Source organism: Takifugu flavidus, chromosome 14 (assembly GCF_003711565.1).
Source record: "Takifugu flavidus isolate HTHZ2018 chromosome 14, ASM371156v2, whole genome shotgun sequence".
Taxonomy (NCBI): Eukaryota; Metazoa; Chordata; class Actinopteri; order Tetraodontiformes; family Tetraodontidae; genus Takifugu; species Takifugu flavidus.
Genome location: NC_079533.1, coordinates 7,169,160 through 7,190,007, shown reverse-complemented (window position 1 = coordinate 7,190,007; position 20,848 = coordinate 7,169,160). Strand labels below are relative to the sequence as shown.

General features: G+C 49.2%; 4 protein-coding genes across 7 annotated transcripts; 2 read left to right on the top strand and 2 right to left on the bottom strand.

Annotated features, from left to right (window-relative positions):
- The first annotated feature begins 3,325 nt into the window (after positions 1-3,325).
- On the top strand, positions 3,326-5,263 carry LOC130537431 (uncharacterized). 2 transcript variants are annotated; one of them, XM_057054266.1, is made up of 6 exons: positions 3,326-3,466; positions 3,587-3,662; positions 3,768-3,882; positions 3,982-4,055; positions 4,804-5,034; positions 5,121-5,263. In XM_057054266.1, exons 1-6 carry the CDS (start codon positions 3,393-3,395, stop codon positions 5,160-5,162), a joined length of 612 nt encoding a protein of 203 aa, XP_056910246.1. In that variant the 5' UTR covers positions 3,326-3,392; the 3' UTR covers positions 5,163-5,263. The 2 variants fall into 2 exon arrangements, with proteins under 2 accessions (XP_056910246.1, XP_056910245.1); XM_057054265.1 differs by having other exon boundaries at positions 4,804-5,200.
- Positions 5,264-6,333: 1,070 nt separating this feature from the next.
- On the top strand, positions 6,334-9,521 carry slc25a1a (solute carrier family 25 member 1a). The gene is made up of 8 exons (XM_057053614.1): positions 6,334-6,799; positions 7,042-7,149; positions 7,244-7,343; positions 7,463-7,601; positions 7,686-7,770; positions 7,856-7,960; positions 8,036-8,225; positions 8,299-9,521. The coding sequence occupies exons 1-8, from the start codon at positions 6,436-6,438 to the stop codon at positions 8,411-8,413; spliced, it is 1,206 nt and encodes a 401-aa protein (XP_056909594.1). The 5' UTR covers positions 6,334-6,435; the 3' UTR covers positions 8,414-9,521.
- On the bottom strand, positions 9,510-13,434 carry nle1 (notchless homolog 1 (Drosophila)). Its single transcript, XM_057053613.1, has 13 exons — positions 13,297-13,434; positions 12,665-12,819; positions 12,265-12,485; positions 12,082-12,161; positions 11,929-12,005; positions 11,756-11,853; positions 11,118-11,310; positions 10,905-11,040; positions 10,773-10,819; positions 10,499-10,701; positions 10,257-10,416; positions 10,106-10,176; positions 9,510-10,037 (listed from the first exon to the last, which is right to left on the bottom strand). Exons 2-13 carry the CDS (start codon positions 12,800-12,802, stop codon positions 10,025-10,027), a joined length of 1,437 nt encoding a protein of 478 aa, XP_056909593.1. The 5' UTR covers positions 12,803-12,819; positions 13,297-13,434; the 3' UTR covers positions 9,510-10,024.
- Positions 13,435-13,689: 255 nt separating this feature from the next.
- inpp5kb (inositol polyphosphate-5-phosphatase Kb) lies at positions 13,690-19,914 on the bottom strand. 3 transcript variants are annotated; one of them, XM_057053612.1, is made up of 14 exons: positions 19,645-19,914; positions 19,129-19,177; positions 17,514-17,618; positions 17,290-17,398; positions 17,056-17,172; positions 16,565-16,740; positions 16,369-16,480; positions 16,157-16,266; positions 16,047-16,073; positions 15,261-15,498; positions 15,046-15,183; positions 14,887-14,970; positions 14,704-14,808; positions 13,690-14,478 (listed from the first exon to the last, which is right to left on the bottom strand). In XM_057053612.1, exons 2-14 carry the CDS (start codon positions 19,167-19,169, stop codon positions 14,410-14,412), a joined length of 1,431 nt encoding a protein of 476 aa, XP_056909592.1. In that variant the 5' UTR covers positions 19,170-19,177; positions 19,645-19,914; the 3' UTR covers positions 13,690-14,409. The 3 variants fall into 3 exon arrangements, with proteins under 3 accessions (XP_056909592.1, XP_056909590.1, XP_056909591.1); XM_057053610.1 differs by lacking the exons at positions 19,129-19,177; positions 19,645-19,914 and adding an exon at positions 17,744-18,432; XM_057053611.1 differs by lacking the exons at positions 16,047-16,073; positions 19,129-19,177; positions 19,645-19,914 and adding an exon at positions 17,744-18,425.
- Between the last annotated feature and the right edge of the window lie 934 nt (positions 19,915-20,848).

Here is a 20,848-nt window from a genome sequence, read left to right as displayed (position 1 = left end):
CGCGCACACGCGCGTGCACACACACACACACACACACACGTTAAGCTGTATAGTAATTCGGCTGCTGGCATTTCAGATAAAGATTGAGTCGCGTTCACCCCTGCTCCGCGCCAGCCAATCGGCTGAGCCAGGGGTGTGCGGCGGAAAAGCTTTTGTCACATTTTGCACGCGGGCCTCCTCGGGCGCCACGCCGGCAACGCGCCATCCTCTAATTCCTTGAAGTATTTTGGCTACCACCTGTTTGGCATTTTAACAAACCTTGTGTCTGCCGCCTGTGGCACAAACACCGGCGGGGGAGCGGCGGGCCGTCGATACGCTACGACTGCACGTTATCTGAGCGCGCAGCTTTGGACCGGACCGGCGCCTTTCATGACTGCTGCTTGGATTTTTCTTGAATGTGTTGTGGACTCAGGTTTTCAATCAGGGCTTGTCCGGGGTGGGAGATACTCACCGTGGGATTAAAGCCTGCTCATGAGTTAAGGGAGGGTTATAGATATAGGCGCTATAATCGCCGAGCCTCGCTGAAGGTTGGCGACGTCCTCAAACGTCAAACAGAGAGGATGAGGAGCAGGTGTGAAGGCTGAGCAGGTGAAGGTGGGCTAACCAGCCGGTCAACAGCCAAACAGCAGTGAGACGGGGATGAAAACAGGCCGAAAATGGTCCTTTCTATGAATCACTCAGGCCGAGCTCATTAGAAAAGTGCACCTCAGGTATGAGTTCAACCACTAAAGAAGACTTGTGTTCATCGTGTGGTTGTTACCACAATGCTACTCATTGGTAGCTAACGTTGGAGCTTCGCTTCTGCATCACAGGAATGTAAATATACATTTGAGATATGTGTAGAAAGCTAACGTCTAGGTGAAATAATGATTCCAGATGCACAGTTGAGGCTAAACAGGTTGAGTTTGATGAAACATCCGAGCAGCTGAGTCGTTTCCACACATGTGAGCAACATTAGCTTCCCTTTATTGCTGTTTATATACAGGCAGCGATTCCGAGTCATCCAGATGTTAAGAGGCTTCAAAGGTCACGTGCTCAGTAACAGCGAGGACAGTAATTCCTAGGAAACCTCACATTTACAGAAGCCACTCAATAATCCTATATATTGAATTAGTGGCGGCTAAGGCCTTTAGCATCTGATAACGCCGATGACTACGGGGAAATGTCAGCAACCATCATCATAGTGACCTGACTGAACATAACCTTGGATGCACAGCTTAAAAATCTAAATATATAATAATAATAATCATAATACCATGAACACAACCCATTAAACTACAAAAGCGGTTTATATAAAGTTGCATAGCAACGAGCGGCGTGTTTTTGTGTGCAGCATTTGAATCATTTTGGTTTTAATTGACGCGGTGACTCACAATTTTGCCGTATTATTACCATCCTGTCTGTGGCAGCTGTTTCATTCAGGATGCCGCATGAACAAAGAAACCCTGCAGGTTTTTCCTCCACCACATTCAATTTATCACTATTTTTCTTTAGGTATCACTACATTTTTCCTTATTAATGAACAGGTTTTGTATCCTGTAACGTCTTATTACTATTATTATTAAATGAATTTTAAAAAGGCCTGTTTTCCTTGGCTTTGTAAAAGGTCATTTATATTATTTGTCTTTTTATGTATTTTTAGATTTAGAAGTGCTTTTCATTACTCTTAATGAACAATAATTATTACTAGCTTTTAATGTTTTTGTATAGCTCACACTGAATGCATATTCAAGAGAAAAAATTATATGTGCTTTTACTTGCCCTTTTTTTAAGAAGTAAAAAATCCCATTTTAAAACAAACCAGGTGTGTTTTGGTGTGTATTAAGGGGCCGGTGTCCGTTTTCCTTTGCTTTGGGCCCTGAACAGCCATCGTGTGACAGGGACCAACACATTGCTGGTGCTGCACATCTGCTGACGAGTCTGTGCAGCACCGCTGCGTTTTGGTCTGTTTCTGCTCGATGTTTGAACCGTAACCCCACCAGCAGCTTTCCTCAGTGTGAATGCTCACCTCCACCCCGTGTTTGCTCATTTTATTGTGTGTTGCACGACAGTCTTTGCCACATCAAGCATGCTTTCACCAGCTATTAGGGCAGGAGTGGCGGCGGCGTGCCGGCCTTTGTTTAGGAGCTCTGCGTCCCTCGTCTTCCTTTCATCTCCTTCGTCCCACCCTGCCTTCTTTCCAATGTTCTCCCCTTTTTCCTTCAATCATCCATGTCCCCCAACTCCTCCTCAGTGCCCCCTAACACTCAATCATCTTTTTCATCCTCTCCCCATTTCTTGTTTTGTATGCGAGCCCCAAGGGAGGGAAATGGGTGAAAAGCACTCTCTCTGCACCACTGTCACAAAAGCCCGGTGAGTCATCGCCATTTATGTCCCCGTCTCCCTCCTCCCACAAAAAACACACGCATACATGGGGGAGAAGGGAAAAAAAATCCCCTTAAATTACCCCTTACCTGCTGCGCACACGCACCTACATGAGCGGTGCATAATAATGAAAATCTGTTATTTGGGTGTAATGAGTGAAAATGGCTCGTCGTTGACGCCTGCTGCTGCTCATCTCTGGGGCTTTTACAAGGTATTGGAGCGGGATCGTGCGTCATGAAGAAGTCAGTTCACAGGAATTAACAGTGGAAGAGAACAGTGTGTGTGTGTGTGTGTGTGGGTGGGGGGGGGTTAAGCACAAGGATGTAATGGACAAGAGAGGAGGCAAAAAAGGAGAAACGCAAACGTCCCCAGGCGATGCTGGGACGCGTGTCCGCCGCCACCCAAACGCGCTTCCTCCCTCTGCCGGAGGAAAGAGTCACTTACAGCAGAGTCCCGCAGCTGAGGACAAGATGGCAGAGCAGCGAGTCTGCAGACGACAGCTGAGCGCGTCTCGGCTCCTTGCTCCTGGTCTCACTTCGGCAGATTCAGCCTCAGCTCCTGAAACTCTAGTTCAGGCTGTCGGAGCTGCGTAGCCACATTTCATGGTTAAAGTCTAATATGTTGCATTATTCACTGGCTGTATTATGTAGATATACTGTATGTTTTTGTGTTTCATGCGGTCCGATCAAAGCAACACGATCGAAGGCACAATCATCGTTTGTTATTATTGTTTATCTGACCCAGTACGGATGATATGGACTTCTATAGGAGCTTTAGGATCTCAGCAGGCTTGTTTATGTCTCGCTCTCCTGACCCCCCACAGAACCCTGCTCGTGAGCCATTCAGACACATTAAATATTGAAAGCTCAGAGTTTCCATTTCACACACCCAAAGGGAGGCGGGCGGGCGGCGGGGAGGCGCGAGGAGCCTGGCGGACGCGCAGAAGGCCAGGAGAGGAGAGTAAAAGGTCACAGCAAAGGTGGGATCAACACTCCAGGTGCACCGAGGAGGAGAACGCATGAGCAGCGATGGAGGGAGAGCTGCAAGAGCAAGGAGAGATCATCCACAGGTACCGCGAGGAGAGGGAGGACGCCGTCATCAGGTGATTACTGCAACATTAGTGGCTGAGCAGGTGGAATCGCCTGAAAACTAACCTGCCGGTGACCTTCGGATGGGTCACTGGGGCCTCTTTTTCTAAACGTTCCTCCTCTCTGACTTTGAGCCGGGCGGAGAGCGACGAGCCCCGGGAGGTCCAGGATCCTGAGGAGGAGCAGGGCGACCGAGTGGGTGATGGACAGGTCAGTCAGGTCAGATTTACTGGGTGGGATTGGCCTAAAAGACACATCAATTCTCATCTATACGAATCCTCACCGGGGAAAATCCTCTGGTTGAGATCTTTACAGCAGGAGGCCATGGTGGCTGTGATGGACTCAGACAACAGTCCAGGCGACCTCCCAGGGTCCCCCCTGCCAGCAGAGGAACAGTTAACAGTGGCATCTCCTCCCTCCTGCACACACGGTGGGTCTCACACATGTAAACGACCGGTGGGGGGGCAGACGTGTCTCATCATGTCACTACAGGTTCATACTTCAGGAAATTGGTGCTCTGCTTCTGCAGATGGCCCACCGGAACCTTGCTGGTACTGTCTGAGGACTCAGGAGTCTGACTCACGGACAGAAACTGGTCAACAGGTTTTTTCTTATTTTGCTCTTTTGACTATTATGAGAGATGATGATTATAGAGTGTTCTATCGGCAATTATGTTGTGAGGAAACAGAAATTACCGGTTAATTGCATTGTAATATTAAGCAAGTCCATTAGGCCTAGTTAAAAACCTGTTCAGTTCTCAAAGCATTTGTGTTTCCTGCTGCTGCATAAGGCTGCATGCTGCTTAAAACATAAAAGCCACCCGAATAGAACATTTTGTGTAGAGCGACCTTACACAAGAGGACAGCAGCAGCCGTGTTTTCCCGGAACCAGGGTTATCTCCTCCTTAACTGCCCAATAATGCCGTTAATGGCCTCGTGATTGTTATGCCGTGTGCTCACTCAAAGGGACCCCATATCGTGCCAGAAACCACCCAAGCACACATTGGGGGTTCCTATTAGGGTTCTTCTATTAAGTTCCACAACATCTTCAGCAGAAGAAATACCAGATTTTGAACAGGACCAATGGAAATATCACAGTGAATTAAATATATTAGAACGGTTCCAGCTGGCGGTGTCATGTCACATCGTGCGTTCAATTATTTGGGATTGTTTCTTTATGCTGATGCCAGGATAATAAGAGAATAAAGAACCCCAGAACCTCAGAGCTTGAGGACACAATGACAGTAAGAAAGGACTGAGTTAAAACCTCATTTGTCTACTCAAGCCTTGTCTTTGTGGAGGGGGAAAATGCTGCATTGTGCCATTTTATAGCCACTGTTGCTGTGTTGCAGGAGGACTCAGATTCTGTGTCTCTGCTGCCCTCTGGCGGACAGAGGCTGAACTACCAGACAGACCCTCGGCCACACTTTGGTGTCGCCTGGTCTTCCCACTCTACGTGTCGCCCCCTGTGGGGCAGTGAGGGACCCTGCTGGGGACAAAGGAACCAGGAGGCGTCTGATCAGACCCACACGTGTCCCCACTGCCATCTGGGGATGGATTCAGACGCCCTGCGTTGGCACGAGGTTGGCACGGACATATCAAACATTGATAGAGAGGAAACTCTCACGATAGATTAATTTAGAAAGGCTGTTATGTTCTCTCTGTACAGGCCAAGTGTCTTCTGTTCGATGGCCTCAGGAACTCAAAATAAATGGAGTCCGCTGTGCAGAGAATGTGCAGACTTTTGCACATTCTGCTGTGGGCAAAATGCGGTTCTCTTTTCTAACAACTGCACGCTGAAATCAAACATCACCTTTGGTTCTTTTTGTGCTCGCGTTCTTAACATTGAATTCTTAATGTCGCATCTTTGCGTGGGGTCTAAATAATAATAGAGAATATATCATTGATCATTGGGAGCAACAAAAGGATCGATTAAGTAAGTTTTATATGGCTTGGATGTCCCCAAAATTATGATAAAGCCCCCCCCCCCCGAACACACACTCTCTCTCACACACACACACACACACACACACACACACACACACACACACACACCACACACACACACACCTCTAATCCTGAATCCAGACAGGGGTTATTTTAGCATTTACAACATACAGTGATTTACAATAAAACGACAGAGAATAAAAATGAAGCAAAAGCATCTGGATTAACCACAGTGTAAACATCAGGACTGAGACAACCGTAATTATTGACTATAACATGGCCATTTTAGAGCAATATTAAAAACACAAATAAATAGTGCGTTCGTGTGTGTGTGTGCGCGCGCGCGTTGGCGTGTGCATGCGGGAGAGCAGCTGAGAATGTGGACTTTTTTTGGAAGTCAGCACTGAGGAGAGACTTAAAAGCGAGTTAAAAAGAGGAACTTACTGGATAGGACCATAAAACGGGACAGAAAAAGGAATCTGTTAATAAAGGTGGATGTGGAAATAAGGAACAGGAAGGATGCACACTGGAGTTTCCTAAATGAATAACAACTAATTGATAGGTGGAGCTGATCGTAATTCTTTCGGTGGTGGGGGTTGTGTGTGGGAACACTGACCTACTTCTATTGTCGTGTGTGCGTGTGCGTGTGCGTTGCAGCGTGATAAGAGCACTATTTAAGGGGGCAGGGATCGAGCGACGATGCACCGGGGCTCTCCTACATTCTTGTGCACTCCTGTAATGACCTACAATGTATATTTTCAGTGGGTTTACTGTCGAACTATCTGCTGAATTGTCACATTGTTCTGTAGTTTAATAAACATTTCCAGGATGGCGATATATATTCCTTAAATGAATGAAAATCCCAACAGGCCCTGACTGAAGATTAGCCTTAGCGACGCATCATCATCATCTTCTTCATCATCATCCTCCTCCTTCCTGTTATTGGCCGTCAAAAATCAGGCACAGTCACGTGACCCCAGTAAGCTGGGCTGTGGGCGTGGCCTGCCATGGCGCGTCTGGTCACCTGACCGCCGCTGATGCTCCCCCATCCGTCACACTGGCGCGCCGAGCGGTGTTGTTGTGGCTGCGGGAGGTCGTCCGTCAGCACCGAGGCAGGTTTCTCAACACTGAAAACACCCCCGGTACAAACCAGCGCCATGTCCTCGCTGCTGAGGCCGTTTTCGGTGGGCGAGGGTCCGTGCGAGAGCGGCGGTGTCCGGAGAAGGTGTCCGAGCTCCGCGGCGCGTCAGCAGCCTCCGCCCCGGCGTCTGGCCGCTGCCGCCCCGGCGGCTCTGGGCGGTCTGCCTGCTCACCAGCAGTCGTACGCGGCCAAAAGAAACCTGGCGGCCGCTGCGGTCGGAGGCAGGAAAATGACGCATCCCGGAAAGGCCATTCTTGCAGGTTGGTTGTTGTTACCTATTGTCTGTGCATCCAATACCGGACAAAGCCTGCCAGCAGAGATGCTACATCACACGCATGATGTAGCTGCACCTGCACATCGTTGAAGAGCTTCTTTGGTGACACCACAGCCACAGATTAAAGCAGATCCAGAATCCAAAAACGAATGTCTGACAGAACATCCACGAACAACCTCGAGAAGAGAGGAGCTGCACCCTTACTCTCGCCTCTGTGCTGTTATTCAGGCGGCATCGCAGGAGGGATCGAGATCTGCATCACCTTCCCCACCGAGTACGTGAAGACCCAGCTGCAGCTGGACGAGAGGGCCAACCCCCCCAGATACAGGGGCATCGGTGGGTCACCGGGGCACGTCTGACGTCCGGCTGGACAGGTGCTTCCCCTCGCCCCGCTGCGTTCCCGGGATAACGTCTGCATGTTTGTGCGCAGGTGACTGTGTCAGGCTGACGGTGCAGGATCACGGCCTGAGAGGGCTGTACCGGGGCCTCAGCTCGCTGCTCTACGGATCCATACCCAAGTCTGCCGTCAGGTAATGACGCACGCCACAGCGACAGATACGTTCCTCTAGACGGGTGATTGAATGCTGCATTTGGTATGGCGACATAATCCTCGAGGGTCGACGCCCTTAACCCCGCTGACCCTTCACAGGTTCGGCACGTTTGAGATGCTGAGCAACCCGATGCGCGACGCCACGGGCCGGTTGGACAACACTCGCAGCCTCCTGTGCGGCCTGGGAGCGGGGGTAGCAGAAGCCATCCTGGTGGTGTGTCCCATGGAAACGGTGAAGGTGGGCGGAGCCAGATGCGGTAACGCGCCTGCGTTGTCCCAGCGGCGGCTTGAACGCGCTACGTGTTTTTCTTTTGTCGGCCAGGTGAAGATGATCCACGACCAGTGTTCCCTCAGACCCCGTTACAGAGGCTTCTTTCACGGCGTTAGTGAGATTATCAGAGAACAAGGTAGGCAGGACGGCGACCCCTCCCCCCAAAAGAGTCCGGTCATGCGATGTGGGCTGTGCTTACTGAGACTGCTGGATTCCCTCAGGTGTGAGGGGGACCTATCAAGGGCTGACAGCCACTGTGTTGAAACAGGGGACCAATCAGGCGATCCGATTCTACGTGATGAATTTGCTAAGAAACTGGTACAAAGGTGAGAAATCCCGTCTCGCAAAGGTCAAGCTGCTCTTCTTTTTCCGCCTACGACCTCCTCGTTTGTGTCTTCAAGGCGACGACCCCAGAAAAGAAATGCACCCGATTGTGACGGCGATGTTCGGGGCCACGGCGGGCGCCGCCAGCGTCTTCGGGAACACGCCCCTGGATGTGGTGAAAACCAGGATGCAGGGCTTGGAGGCCCATCGCTACAAAAACACAGCAGACTGTGCCTTCCAGATCCTGAAGCACGAGGGGCCGCAGGCGTGAGTTGACCCCGCCCCTCCAGCACGGCGGCTTTCTCCCCCGCAGACGTCTAACCACGCCCCCTTTGTGTAGGTTTTACAAGGGAACCGTTCCCAGGCTCGGCCGGGTGTGCTTGGACGTGGCCATCGTCTTCGTCATCTACGAGGAGGTGGTCAAACTGCTCAACGGCGTGTGGAAGACGCAGTAGCGGGACGCTGGGGAAGCGCCGGGCCGGTTCGCCATCCTGGACACCTCCGTTCTTCATACTCCCCGACCCCACGACGCTGGCACTGTTACGGAAGACGAGTAAGCGGCAGGACGCGTCCCCACACGCCGACTCCATGTCCAGAATATTCAAGAGCAGAAATGCGCATCATTAACCAAAGTAGACTAAAAAAGGAAGGAAGGAAGGAAGGTGTCGTTTAGCTCCGACTGTTGTTGACGTGCACCGCGTGTTGCACCCAAACCATACGTGTGTCTTTCCGTTCACGGAATCCTTAGGAAAGCAGACGGGTGCTGGCACGCTTCAGCGCGGCGTTTAGACACATCTGTGTATCGTTGCTGTCATCTCGCACTGGATCCCCCGGCACGCATCAACGCAGGATGTGGCTTATTAAAGGGATAATTCACCCAAAACCTAAAATGGAACTATTGAAACGGCCCTGAGAGCATTTCCAAAACCCCGAATCAAAGTGATTCCTGCTGGTTTTCTGCTAATCTTTAATTGTAGCGGATTAAGCTGTGAACTTCCTGTGACACTGAGTTTTTTTGGGTGAATTATTACCCATCATGCTTTGCTCGGCTGCTTGCGTCCGTGACTCCTGTAGGGATTTTCCACATCGGCCGTGACTCTGTCCGTCATGTTCACCGGTAAACCTTCCACACCTTAACGTTTTTTTAACGCCTGAAGCTTTTTTTTATGTTAAGCGTTGACATCCCTGAATGCACTTGTTTACATGTTGACTGATGTTCCGGGGGGGCTCTTTTGGATATTTCGGGTTTGCTAACACACGGTTCAGTTGTAACCGAGCTCTCGACGCCGCGCAGCCTTGCAGAGGAGCCGTCGGCTTCTCTTTGCCAAACAATATCCCTGATACAAGTGGGGCATTTTTATAACCTTTGTTATCCATCAGCTCCATGTTTTACTTAAATGGACGTTTCTGGCTGTTTAGACCTGTTTGTTTATGCCTTGCTGCTTTTTTTTAATAAACCAGGCACACCTGCTTCATCCTAAATGCCGCGCTGTCATGGTTTGATGCTTCCGTTGGGTAAAGATGTGCAACCAATAAACCCGATCCCGGAGAGACTCTTCGAAACCGTTTTAATTCTGTGTTCTGTGGGTTTGAACCGGTTTTTAAGAACCAGCTGAGGCTTTGCTGAATGGAGGACAGAGAAGATTAAGGGCTGAGGGAGCGGGATGAGCGTGGTCGGCTTTACTGTCACGCCGCCACCTGTCACCTGCGGACCGTCGTCTGTCCGCTGAGGCTTAAAGTGAAGGAGGCGCACAAATCCCGTGCACGTCATTTCGGCGCACCTCATTATCCGGCTTGATTTCTGAAGATTGAAGTGTTTTTCAAATCTGAAGATTCAGTTATTTACATATGAATATCTCCACTCAAAGCATTATTGTGCAGCACATTAGCATTCACAGCTCAACGCTTCTTCAGTGTTGCAGTACGAGTGTTCCCGCGTGGGTTTCCATGGCGATGGCACTTGTGTCCTGATACGGGACGCGAGTCTCTGGTGGAGCGCCGGTGCTGATCAAAAGAGCAGAGGGCTCGGGTGCAACTGTCAGATGGAGCGGTACGACCCGGGTTGGCTATCTCCTCCATCTGCAGACAGAACGCAAGGCGTCAGAGCCAGGACACGTGCGCGGAGGATCGTGCGCGCTCTTACTTACATCCGGAGGCACTTGTCTTTCCCGCCGCTCGCCACTCTCTGTCCGTCGGGACTCCAGTCCACCGCGTAAACCTGCACGTGCAACAGTCAAGTGAGAAACGGTCACCATTTCCGCCAGGGGCATCGGTGAGTCGGGCTCGGGCGCTCCTCACCTCGTCAGCGTGTCCCGGCAGGTCGATGTTGAGCTTCCCGGTCTTGATGTCCCAAACTTTCAGCGTGCTGTCACTGCTGCCGCTGACCAGCAGCCTGCTGTCAGCTGACCAAGCCACCTGATACACGGACCCCACATGGCCCCGCAGGGAGGTCAGGTACCTTGAGGTGAACGTAAGAAGTTATAATTGTGCGTTTATGGCGCCATCATGTGGAAGAAAGCAGTATTACACAAATTACTTACTTTCCGGTGCGTCCGTCCCAAATTTTGATAGACTTGTCAAATGAAGCAGAGGCGATGAGCCTGGTGTCTGGGGAAAAGAGCACCTCATTGACCAGGGCACTGTGGCCAGTCATCCTGGCCAAAGGCTTCTTTTCTTCTGCAGGGTTCCACAGGAACATGGTGAAATCATCAGAGCCGGACACCAAACGCTCAGCAGCTGGACCCTGCGGTGGGACGATGGGGGTGAGCGTACTGCTACAGCGATCTAGCCGTGCACACCACAGGCAGCACTTACCCTGACTTTGTTATATCTTTGCAAAGCTTTCTCCTTCAATTCTTCCACTGTGAATGAACAAAACGGTGGTCGCGTGAGGGTCTTCTCTTGCAAATATCTAAGCGGGTGTTTTTGACCCAAGTTCACACTCACGCGATCCAGTGACATCCTGGGGGTTGACGGTGGCTGTCGCGGGTTCAAAAGCGCCGGTGCGCAGGACGTAGTCTGTGCTGAGGGCCAGAGTGTTGACCCAGTGGGCGTGGCCCTGCAAGGTCCTGCACATGACGCCCTGCACAGTGTTAAAGGAAGCAGAAATGCTCTGATAAGTGCAACCGACATCCCGAGCGGTGAGGAACAGGCACTCACGTCCTTGGCTCTCCAGACTTTGACCGTCCTGTCCTGCGAGGACGTGTACAGCAGCCCGTCTCCTCCCCACTTCACACAGGTGACCGACTGCGTGTGTCCGGTCAGGATCTTCTCGCAGCGCCCCAACACGGTGTCCCAAACGCGTATCGAGCCGTCTTTTGAGCTGCTGGCCAAATACCGACACTCCGGATTGCTGACAGGAGCGAAGCAGAGGAACAGAGTTACGTTGGGATTTTCCAGATTCCAGGCTCATTCAAGAGTTTGTCTGTAGGTTCCAACGGCTGACGGCCACCGGGGGAACTCTCGAGCAGTAAACACAAGCCAGACAGACGTGGGGAAGAGATTACTTGTCATTTTGTGCATCATGCACACAGCCTCCCTATGGAAAACATGCAGAAATACATATGATGCAGCTTTTAAGTTAAAGACAATCAATCTGTCTGTCAAAGAAGGAAATAGAGCTACTGCACGTCATCTTGGCATCACTGAGCCTAGAAACATTTTTGAAGACTGGGTGATAAAGTGCATATGTGTACAAAAGGCATTTTCTTTAAAAATGTAGCAGGTGCAGCTTATATTCAGGTGCGCCCAATAGTCTGAAAATTAAGGTCAATGGGAAGGATTGAAGCCACGCTCACAGATGGAGAGGTTCCCAGCAGAGACAGGTGATCCATTTGGTGTGGCCCGTTAAAGTCCGGCCCACCTGTGTTCCTGTGGCTGGATCCCACAGACAAATCTACCGAAGCAGACACAGATGTATGATCAAGTTGGGAAAGATTCAAATGGAAACAAGAGTGTGTTGGTGGCTCACCTGACTGTTCTTGCATCCTGAAGCTAGTTTCTTGCCGTCCGGTGACCAGGCGATGCTGAGCACCCAATGTGTGTGTCCTATAATTAAAGAAAATACAGCTCAGGAGTGTCACAAACGATATATTGAGGTCAATTAATCAACACGACTTTATACCTCTGGCAGTGTGGAGAGGCGTCTCAGTGGTCAAGTCCCAAAAACGCACCGTCGTATCACCCGAACCGCTGGCCAGATACCTAAAATGAATCCAAAGTTGTTTCAGTAGGGGGAATTTATGCTTTTTTCCACTTCTTATTATAATGACATGGCATGACAAAAATAGAGGTGTGCAACACTCACTTGCCAGTGGGGCTGAAGGCAGTTGAAATAACTGCTTCTGTGTGTCCCTGCAGGCTGCTGGTACAGCGGGCCACAGCCCGAACCCTAAACACAGCCAGAGGCTGGTACATCACCGGAAGAATTTGCTCTGTCTCTATCTTAAGATCCTTCACACATGATGCCAGGCTGGTCACCACCTCAGCCTCACCGTGCACAAAGAAAGCCAGAGGCAGGGACTCCTCCTAAAGCCACAATGATGGTGTGTTACATTTCAGGCATATATCTTGTTAATAACTGCACCAAACAAGCGAGAAAATTAGAAATTATAAGTTTTGGGCAGATTTTGGCAAACACAAGACTAGAATTAGTATGTGCACACCAAGATGAATGTGTATTTATGGTAGGGACAGGCAGTGGTTACATTTTGCAGCAGTGCGTTGCAGACGAGCTGCAACTTATCGGTGGTGATGTCCAGGGGAACATCGAATGGTGACCCCAGAGTCTCGCCGTTTTCATTCTGGAACTGGATCAGTAGCCGCTCCACGTCCTCTGTCATCATCACGCTTAGATCCACACCTACAAACATGACATAAAGTTTCTTATTTCGGTAACTCCTGCCAATACATTGGAGAGCTTTAGTTGACAAAGACACAGACGATTCTCTGGTGTTTTAATTATGTAACGACACATAAAACAGATTTAGTTTGCAGCAAAAATGCTGTCATTATGCTGTTATGTGAATATTATTATAATATTATGTTAGCCAACCCATTAACGTCACGACACTGCTGAAACACCGCGGAGTAACGAATGGTTTTGTTATGCCAAAAATACAGAGGTGTGCAACACAGAAGTGTGCGAACAAATATGATTTACTCGGAGCTAACCTAGCTTGTCAGTGAGGCGACCCAACCATGCTAACTTCGCTAGCTGTTGACATTTTAGAGTCCGTTTCGAGGCAATCAAATTGTAGGAAGCATAAACTAGCGTACGTACAACACTAACCATTATTAAACATGGTACAAGGTGGTAAATAACTGTCTAAAATGTTACCGTTTTTCAAAGTAGCGATGCGTTAAAAATCCCCACGTGTGTACAACCGAAAACCCTTTACTGGAAAAGATGCTCCAAACAGGCGCAGTTGTCAACACGCAATGCATTCTGGGAAAAACATGGCAGGAAGCCGGAAGTGCCGCCTCTGTTGGACCCCGAGTCCTCTTCACCGTTATTAAGTTCTTTCTTAAGTAAAACGCTGGATTAAATGTCGGTACATTATATAATTTGATTTTTTTAAAAAAAAAAAATAAAGCTTGTAAACTGGATTTTGAAGTTATGTACAAGGCATTTGTAAATTTTAGCAATTTACTTACTGGCTCAATGTTTTTATAACTGTTTTGTGATTGTTTCTTTTACACGTTTGGAGTAAAAAATGAATCAAACACAAAATGGTTTTTCAGAAAAATCTTTTTTTAATCCGTTTGAGGCTCTGTCTTAACAAGTTACCATTGTGGAAAAGTGGGGCTGAAAGGCATTTCGGCGCTGATGAACAACATACTTAATGATTTGGCTATTTTCCTCAATTTAATTCATTATATAATATCAATATGGTGCTAAATGATCGTGACCAGTTAATTTATGCTCTTCACTTTCTCAGTCATTCAACACATACAACATACCCATAATCACATCTCTCTCTGGCGTCAAGCCTTGTTTACATTAGAATAAATGAGGCAATCTTGCTTGTGCTAAGATTATAGCAGATGAGAAACAAAGGTAAAAAAAAAACCTGTTCAAATCATTACACCTGTTTCCATTAAAAATCTCAAGAATCTCCATTCGTCATTAGGGTCTGTCATTGTACATTCGTTACATAATTTTCTGTGTGCAGTTTTGTTATAAAGCAAAATGTGACTGTTTAAATCTTGATTTCCAAGAACAAAAGCTGTAAAGAAACAAGACAAACAAAACCCCAAAAGCCCAATGGTGACCTGGTGTGGGACTCGTGATGACCATGAACCCTTTTGTAGAGGAATCTTAACATGAGAGTTTAGCCTGCTGGAGCATTTTAACTACACGATCCGGCGCCGATACAGTTGAATACAAGAATCACGTGAAGAGTCAGGCTGAAGGGAATATGGTGAAAATGAATTTGCTGCAAGGCTCTTCTTATTTGTTCAGCCCATTGATGTTTTCAGGAACCAGTCCCTCCATGACGGCACGCTTGGACTCCAGAATCTGAAAGATGGAGGCGAAATCGTGAACAGGCTGCGACACACCTTCCTTACTGCAGGATGGATGTAACATTAATTAGGTTTATCCTAATCCTTAAAAACAGAATCTATTATAAACCTGATGGACATCTGTGCCAAGGTCAAAGGGCACAGAAACAATATTTCACTAGGGGATTATAAAATGTCTACTTCCTGTAATATAGAATGAGCTAATACATGTGGCGCTCACCTGAAAGGTGGCGCTGAGACCGATGATGCTCTGCAGGTTTGTGCTGTAGTAACCCAAAACGTAGTCTCCACCCAGCAGAGGGATCTCGTCACGATCCAAGTACAACTGCAGCCACAGCAAACACGTATGTTAGTAATGTATAGGGCCATAAACGACATCACAAAGGCCTCGCTGGCACCGTACCTGTATGACTTCGCTAATCTCCGGCAGCTCGTCCTCTCTCACCCACACAAAGGTGTCATAGTCAGAGGAACTTTTGAATCCAACCTGCCGGAAAATGAAACCGAGGACTAAAACGAGCAGTGGAAGCTGGATTGATAGTATGATAATCTATCCCGGTACCTTGTACAGGCCAATCCAATCCCAAGTAGACGACATGAAGTCTTCTTGGACAGTGTAGGTCAGACATGCACCCTCATCTGCGCTCCACACCCCCACAGGGGAGATGTACACCAGCGGTGTGTCGAAACACTTCCTCAGCTGCAGGAGAGAGCGAGGAGGTGAACATCAGTGGCCCCCATTAGCGGCGGGAGCTTTTCCAGTCAGTTATCTCCCACCTCCAGGCTGAAGGAGGCGACGACGGGCTTGTGGTCACTGACTCCGTAGCTCATGAGGCTGGTGTATTTGTCCTGCGTGACCAGGAGCGGATACTCGTCTGGCTCCTGGTCGGCAGAGGTCGAAGCCGTCTCCTCCTGCTCCTCCTGCTCCTCCTGCTCCTCCTCCTCTGGAGGCGGACTTTTGGGTTTGATGCGCCAGAGGATTCGGTCCGTCCAGGCTGGTTTTCTTTTCTTACCACTGAGTGCAACAACAGTTCATTTGTATTCCCCACTCTAAATCACCCAAAATCCAGGAAACACTAAAACACAGACAGACGCAGACTACAGGGGGTTGGACCCTAACAGCATGCTGGATGGTGTCGGAAGTGGAGAACACGTGCAGGACTGTGCAGGAGCAGCATGGTGCCTCGCTTATATCAGGGTCTCCAGTTCTTGAAGGACAAGACACAACCAGCGTGGTGCCTATTCTAAAGGGAGACACCAACCTTGGTGGGTCTAGCTCCCTGTGCCAAGCCCCCAACCAGACACAGAGCAGCCCCCAGGTGAGGGAGGTAAGGAGGAAGAGGAGGGTGGTGCTGCAGCGCTGCAGGGGCCTGGGTCTGTACATGGTTAGGGGCAATGCCACAGTGCTCATTCTGAGAGGGACACATACATGGTGCCAGTTCATGTAGACGGAAAGATCAGGATCTGCTGCATCTCATTAAGAGCTAAAGGTGTGACCTGAAAAGCTCTGGGGGCTGTTTGGATGGTGCGGTGGGACATGCAAGATAAAACAAAGTGTCTTACTTAAATAGAAACCATGACTTTGAAGGGCTGCTTGAAACAAGAACACAGAGTCTGAGGAACAGTCGCTTCGAGTGGCGACGCCTGATGAAAAGGTGTGTGACCCGCGTTACCTGGTGTCGTAATTTTCCGAGTTACGATCGAACTTGTAAGTGGGTTTGAAATTCAGCTGCCCTTCCTCAAACTCCTGTAGGAAGGGTTCCTTCGCCTTCATCGTGGTGAGCTGTGGGAAAAACACTCAAAATGTAGCATGGGTGTGTGTGTGTGTGTGTGTGTGTGTGTGTGTGTGTGTGTGTGTGTGTGTGTGTGTGTGCACGCGCATCACCTGGTCTTTGCTCCAGAGCAGATTCAGCCGTCCACTGTTGATGGACGAGCGGATGAAGTGCAGGCCGTGGTCGGAAATTCGAAAGTTCAGGTCACCAAAGCAGAAGACGACCCTGTTTGGGAGACCCACATTAGCATCCATGACCGCCCCCCAGCTGTGTGCATGTGTGTGTGTGTGGGGGGGGGTGCACTCTTACTTGTGGTCCCGGATATGGGGGGTGTCAGTCAGGTCGAAGTCTTGCGCCTCCAGGATGTACTCCAGCTCGTCCACGCGCTGCAGGGCGTAGTTCATGTGCGCCGCCAGGTGGCAGTTCAGGAAGCACACCATGTGACCGTAGAAGGAGAACCGCACGGACACGCCTCCTTTATTCCCCTGAGACAGTTACACAACCTGAATCAATACATTTCCCTGCAGTAAAGGCAAGAGAATAAATACAGGGTAGCCTAAATCCCCTCCCCCATAATCCCACGTAAAACATCTTGGATTATGGATTAGACCAGTGTCTTGCGAGTGCTGCGCTGCGGCAGTTTTCACGCTCTTTCTTTGTGATCCCATTCTTCTCCGAGCTTTAGCGCATTCCACCAGACAAGCACAAAGGGCCTTTCAGAAAGGTTTAAACTCTGCAGCTCCCGACGCCGCTGCCATCTCTGATGGTCTGGGGGCCCGTAACCGGCCTCGCGTCCTTACCCAGTAGCCAAAAATGCCCGTCCGGGTGTAGGTGGCCTGGATCTTCTGGATGTAGGGGAGGTGAATTTGTTTGGCAAAGAGGAGCAGCAGCAAACCCTGCATCCGTATCGACGTGACCTGAAACCAGCAATAAATACACTTTTGGTTGGAATAACTGTCCTTCTTTGCTAACACATGTTACTTAAACGCGTTACGCAATCCGCGCCATCACTGCCGGCACCATTCTGGTCTCACCTTGACGAAGCCTCTGGGCGCCAGAGTGTCCATGAAGACATGGCTCCAGGAATCCTCCACCAACATGTCGGAGAGGAACCTCACCGGGGCGGCGTTCACCTCCTGCAGCCTGTCGCCGCCAAAACACCCAGAAATCAGAAGCACACCCCCTCCATCCCCCCGACTCTTCCACCAAGCGCTGATGCTTTAACAGGGTTTTATCTTCCATCCCATCCCCTTCTCACCCGATCACGTAGAGGTCCGTGGGGGGCTGGACGTCCAGCTGCAGCAGAGCGGTGACGTCCTCTGGGGGCTCCGCCGTGGCCACGTTCCACGTCACAACGTGCAGCCTGTCAGCGATTTTGACAAGGTAACAGAAGAGTTTATAATATTCTAATATTCTTTGGTTGTTGTTTATCCGATGTTATGATCTACAGATCTACAGATGTTAAACCCGTGCGGGACATGTGTCCACCTGAAGCTGTCAGTGGGAACAAAGCGTCCACAGAGCTGAAAGGCTTCGTCCAGCGTGCGCGACACCTCCTCGCTGGCCTCCTCATCAGAGCTCATGTCCTCTATGCAGGTCAGCAGCTGGTTCAGGCGCTGCCGGAGGAACATCTTGGACTTCGAGCCCTGAGACGCCGAGCTGCTGCTGCTGTCAGACCTCAGCCGTGGACTGTGTGTGACGGGGTCCATTTTCAAGATTTTGTTTTTAAAAAAAAACCTCTTCTGATTTTGTGTGTCGTGTTTCCTCGGGGTTTGTTTTTCTTCAGATCCACAATATGTCCTCCTAGCTGAGTGAGGTCATGTCATTAGTTCTTCTTTGGTTGACTCTCAATTTGGTTAGAGGTAAATGAAGCTCATTCCTGATTGGTCGGATCTCTCTGGTTGCTCTTCATGCAGCTCCTGATTTCAGATCCAAAGTGAATGAAAATAAGCTAAAAACTGCAGGAGGACGTCTGCTGCAGAGGTCCCTGAGCTCCGACCGGCTAAATGAGCGACAGGGCTGTGGGGTCCTCTCAGGAATGTGGGCCAGAGTCAGATTTGGGTTATAATCGCTGGCAGGGGACGGGCATGTGAGCGTTTGTGTTTGTCCACAGGGTAGAAGAGGAGGAGAGGCTGATCCCGCGCCGCCGCGAGCACTGTTGCAAGACTAATGTAACCCTTCGGATCCCTAAGAGGTTTACAGGCAGCGCTGTGTCTGTCAGTCCAGCAGGAACAGTGACGGGACAACGGCACACAAAAGCCTTCGCTTCTTTATGTTCCTCCAGCCTCAATCCAGTCTGTCCTCATATAGGTGAAAGGTTATCTTTGTAAGCCTAATTAAAACTGGGGCTTTAACAAGGCCACTCCTTCATTTTCCCCTCTGAGAAGAAATATTTCAATGATTCTAATTAAGCATCGGTGCTTTTAATGATGCACATCTGAAAACACTGAAGGTATGAAGCAGTTCCAGCTAATCATGTGACCATATATGAATAACCCCGTGAAAGTGACTCAGCAGATTTCCCAAGGCGAGACATGGCAGAGAAGAAAAGGTGTTTTTTTATTTTGATGTGCTATATTAAGGCAAAGTGAGCGAAGACATCAAAATGCTAATGTTGCATGCTGCCCCAGTTCAGCCCTCATGTAACAGCGTCACATGCAGAGACTTAGGAAACATTCTTCCTGCAGGCACAAGTGTTAAGTGGATAACCCAGGTCGGGGTTTTCTCCGGTCCAGTGAGACGTTTCATCACCCAAATCTCCTTATAGGTTGGGCAATTCAGATTCAGCACAAGGGTATTAGCTGTTGTTTCTGGATGCTTTAGGACTCTACACACCCCTTTCCCTCAGAAATCCCAGGATCGGCTCTTCTTACCTGCACTTGTCTCTCCCGCCGTTTCTTCCTCCTTTGCTCATTTTCTTTTCTAAAGACAAAAACAGGTGGGATCAACCCAAAGCCAGAACAGCTCAAAGCCCAGTTGCAGTCAGACATCTGTAACGCAGACGTGACAGGCGTGCCCGAAAGTCATTTCACAAATAGGGTTGTGAGCGTGTAATCGTGTTATCATCATCGCCACACTTCATCCGCGGTAATGTGACAGCACCCTGAAGGTCACATGGGAGGAGAATCTCATCTGTTCCGTGTGTAGAATGACCCCAGAGAAACAGATGGATCAATGAAACCCACACGAGATGCTCGCAGCTCCACTCCAGGGCAGCAAAACCACGCTGAAAGCAGCAGTTCATCATCTCATAGCTCAATACAGTTAGCACAATGCTAATAGAGATAGCCAGTTTTCTTTCCACAGACGCCCCAAAAAGACTCAATGATTTGTTGTAAACACTTTACGTCTTTACTTCATCATTCGCTCGCCATCATTCCGCCGCTCACCCTCGTGTCTCGGTCGCTCTCCGGCCCTCCAGAAAAAGCTGCAGACTCCCTGTGGACAGATGACAAAGTTCTCCGGAGGAGAGTCCAGAGCGGGGGTCTGCTTTCCTGCAGCGAGTCCCGTGGTCTGACCGTTGGTCCCCCTTTTTTGTTGCCTCCTCTTGGCGCTCGCCTTCTCTGAAGGGGCAAGGTCCTGCACAGCACCGGCCCCGCTCTTAAAAGCGTAACATGGGATCAAGCTCTTACCCCAGGTTGGTTAACAACCCCAATGAGAAAGACTTACCTTCATCATGAATGAACATGTCTGTTTATTGAAATGTCACCGTGACGCGTGGTATTTGTTGCACCAAAGCCCTCTTTGTGTTTTCAATAATCCTTCACTTTCCCAACTATATGGAATGTGTAGGGTGTCGTGCTTTTGTGCAGCTTTTATGTAGAATGCTGTCAAACTGTTCCCATTATACGGGCTATTTTCACTCCAAACAGATTTGCATTATTATCATAACCTCTAAACATATTAACAAAGAAGTAAAAAGGGATTAAAATGCGTTGAAGAGTTAAAAACTTTCCATTTGAATCAATTTAGTAAATATGGGGTTATTCATATCATGCTCTGCCTTGACCTTTAACCTCATCTGCAGCATATAATCAAGATTAATGCATCTTGACGACATATATCTTTATATTCTTGCCAGCAGGCAACATAAAGGGAAGCTGCAGACCGCCACCAAGGGAAAAGACTCATGAATGTAGCTTTTACAGCTTGTACAGGAATTATTATTAACCTTACACCAAACCACATATCACACATGTTCATATGAGGTGGTGAAACAGCTGTTTCACCTTTTCTGTGCTCTCCAAAGGAGCCAGCGAGCCAATAAACCCGACTAAAGAGCATCAGAGGACAGAACAGGAAGGCGATAGGACACCAGCGAAGAGCCGAGCACGGACAGGCTGCAGCTATCAGACGGGGCTTAAAACACATTATCGGAGGGCCCTTCCTCGCCAGCGGTTATGTAATATATGCGCTTTATTAGGAGTGCAGCGCGGGTCGTGAACTCTACAACAGTTCTGAGGCGGTATTCTGCGAAGCAGGCTGTTTCCTAAAATAGACCCACAAATAGTTCACAGTCGGATTTGTTTCTGGATCCAAATATCAGATGGTTTTATTTCAGGATGGGTGCAGAACAGAACTTTTGTTAAAGCT

Coding starts and splice junctions, on each gene's coding strand:
- nle1 (XM_057053613.1), bottom strand. CDS start 12,802: ATGATGACAGAGGACGTGGAGCGGCTACTGATCCAGTTCCAGAATGAA. Junction 11,311..11,755: donor TGCTGGGAACCTCTCCATCT/GTGAGCGTGGCT, acceptor CGCTCCTGTCAG/CAATCCGGAGTGTCGGTATT. Junction 11,041..11,117: donor AAGTCTGGAGAGCCAAGGAC/GTGAGTGCCTGT, acceptor AACACTGTGCAG/GGCGTCATGTGCAGGACCTT.
- slc25a1a (XM_057053614.1), top strand. CDS start 6,436: ATGCTCCCCCATCCGTCACACTGGCGCGCCGAGCGGTGTTGTTGTGGC. Junction 6,800..7,041: donor CGGAAAGGCCATTCTTGCAG/GTTGGTTGTTGT, acceptor GCTGTTATTCAG/GCGGCATCGCAGGAGGGATC. Junction 7,602..7,685: donor GTCCCATGGAAACGGTGAAG/GTGGGCGGAGCC, acceptor TTTGTCGGCCAG/GTGAAGATGATCCACGACCA.
- LOC130537431 (XM_057054265.1), top strand. CDS start 3,393: ATGGAGGGAGAGCTGCAAGAGCAAGGAGAGATCATCCACAGGTACCGC. Junction 3,883..3,981: donor TCCTCCCTCCTGCACACACG/GTGGGTCTCACA, acceptor CTGCTTCTGCAG/ATGGCCCACCGGAACCTTGC. Junction 4,056..4,803: donor GGACAGAAACTGGTCAACAG/GTTTTTTCTTAT, acceptor GCTGTGTTGCAG/GAGGACTCAGATTCTGTGTC.
- inpp5kb (XM_057053610.1), bottom strand. CDS start 17,964: ATGGACCCCGTCACACACAGTCCACGGCTGAGGTCTGACAGCAGCAGC. Junction 17,173..17,289: donor CGCCCAGAGGCTTCGTCAAG/GTGAGACCAGAA, acceptor TGCTGGTTTCAG/GTCACGTCGATACGGATGCA. Junction 15,499..16,046: donor AAGTCATGGTTTCTATTTAA/GTAAGACACTTT, acceptor TGTTGCACTCAG/TGGTAAGAAAAGAAAACCAG.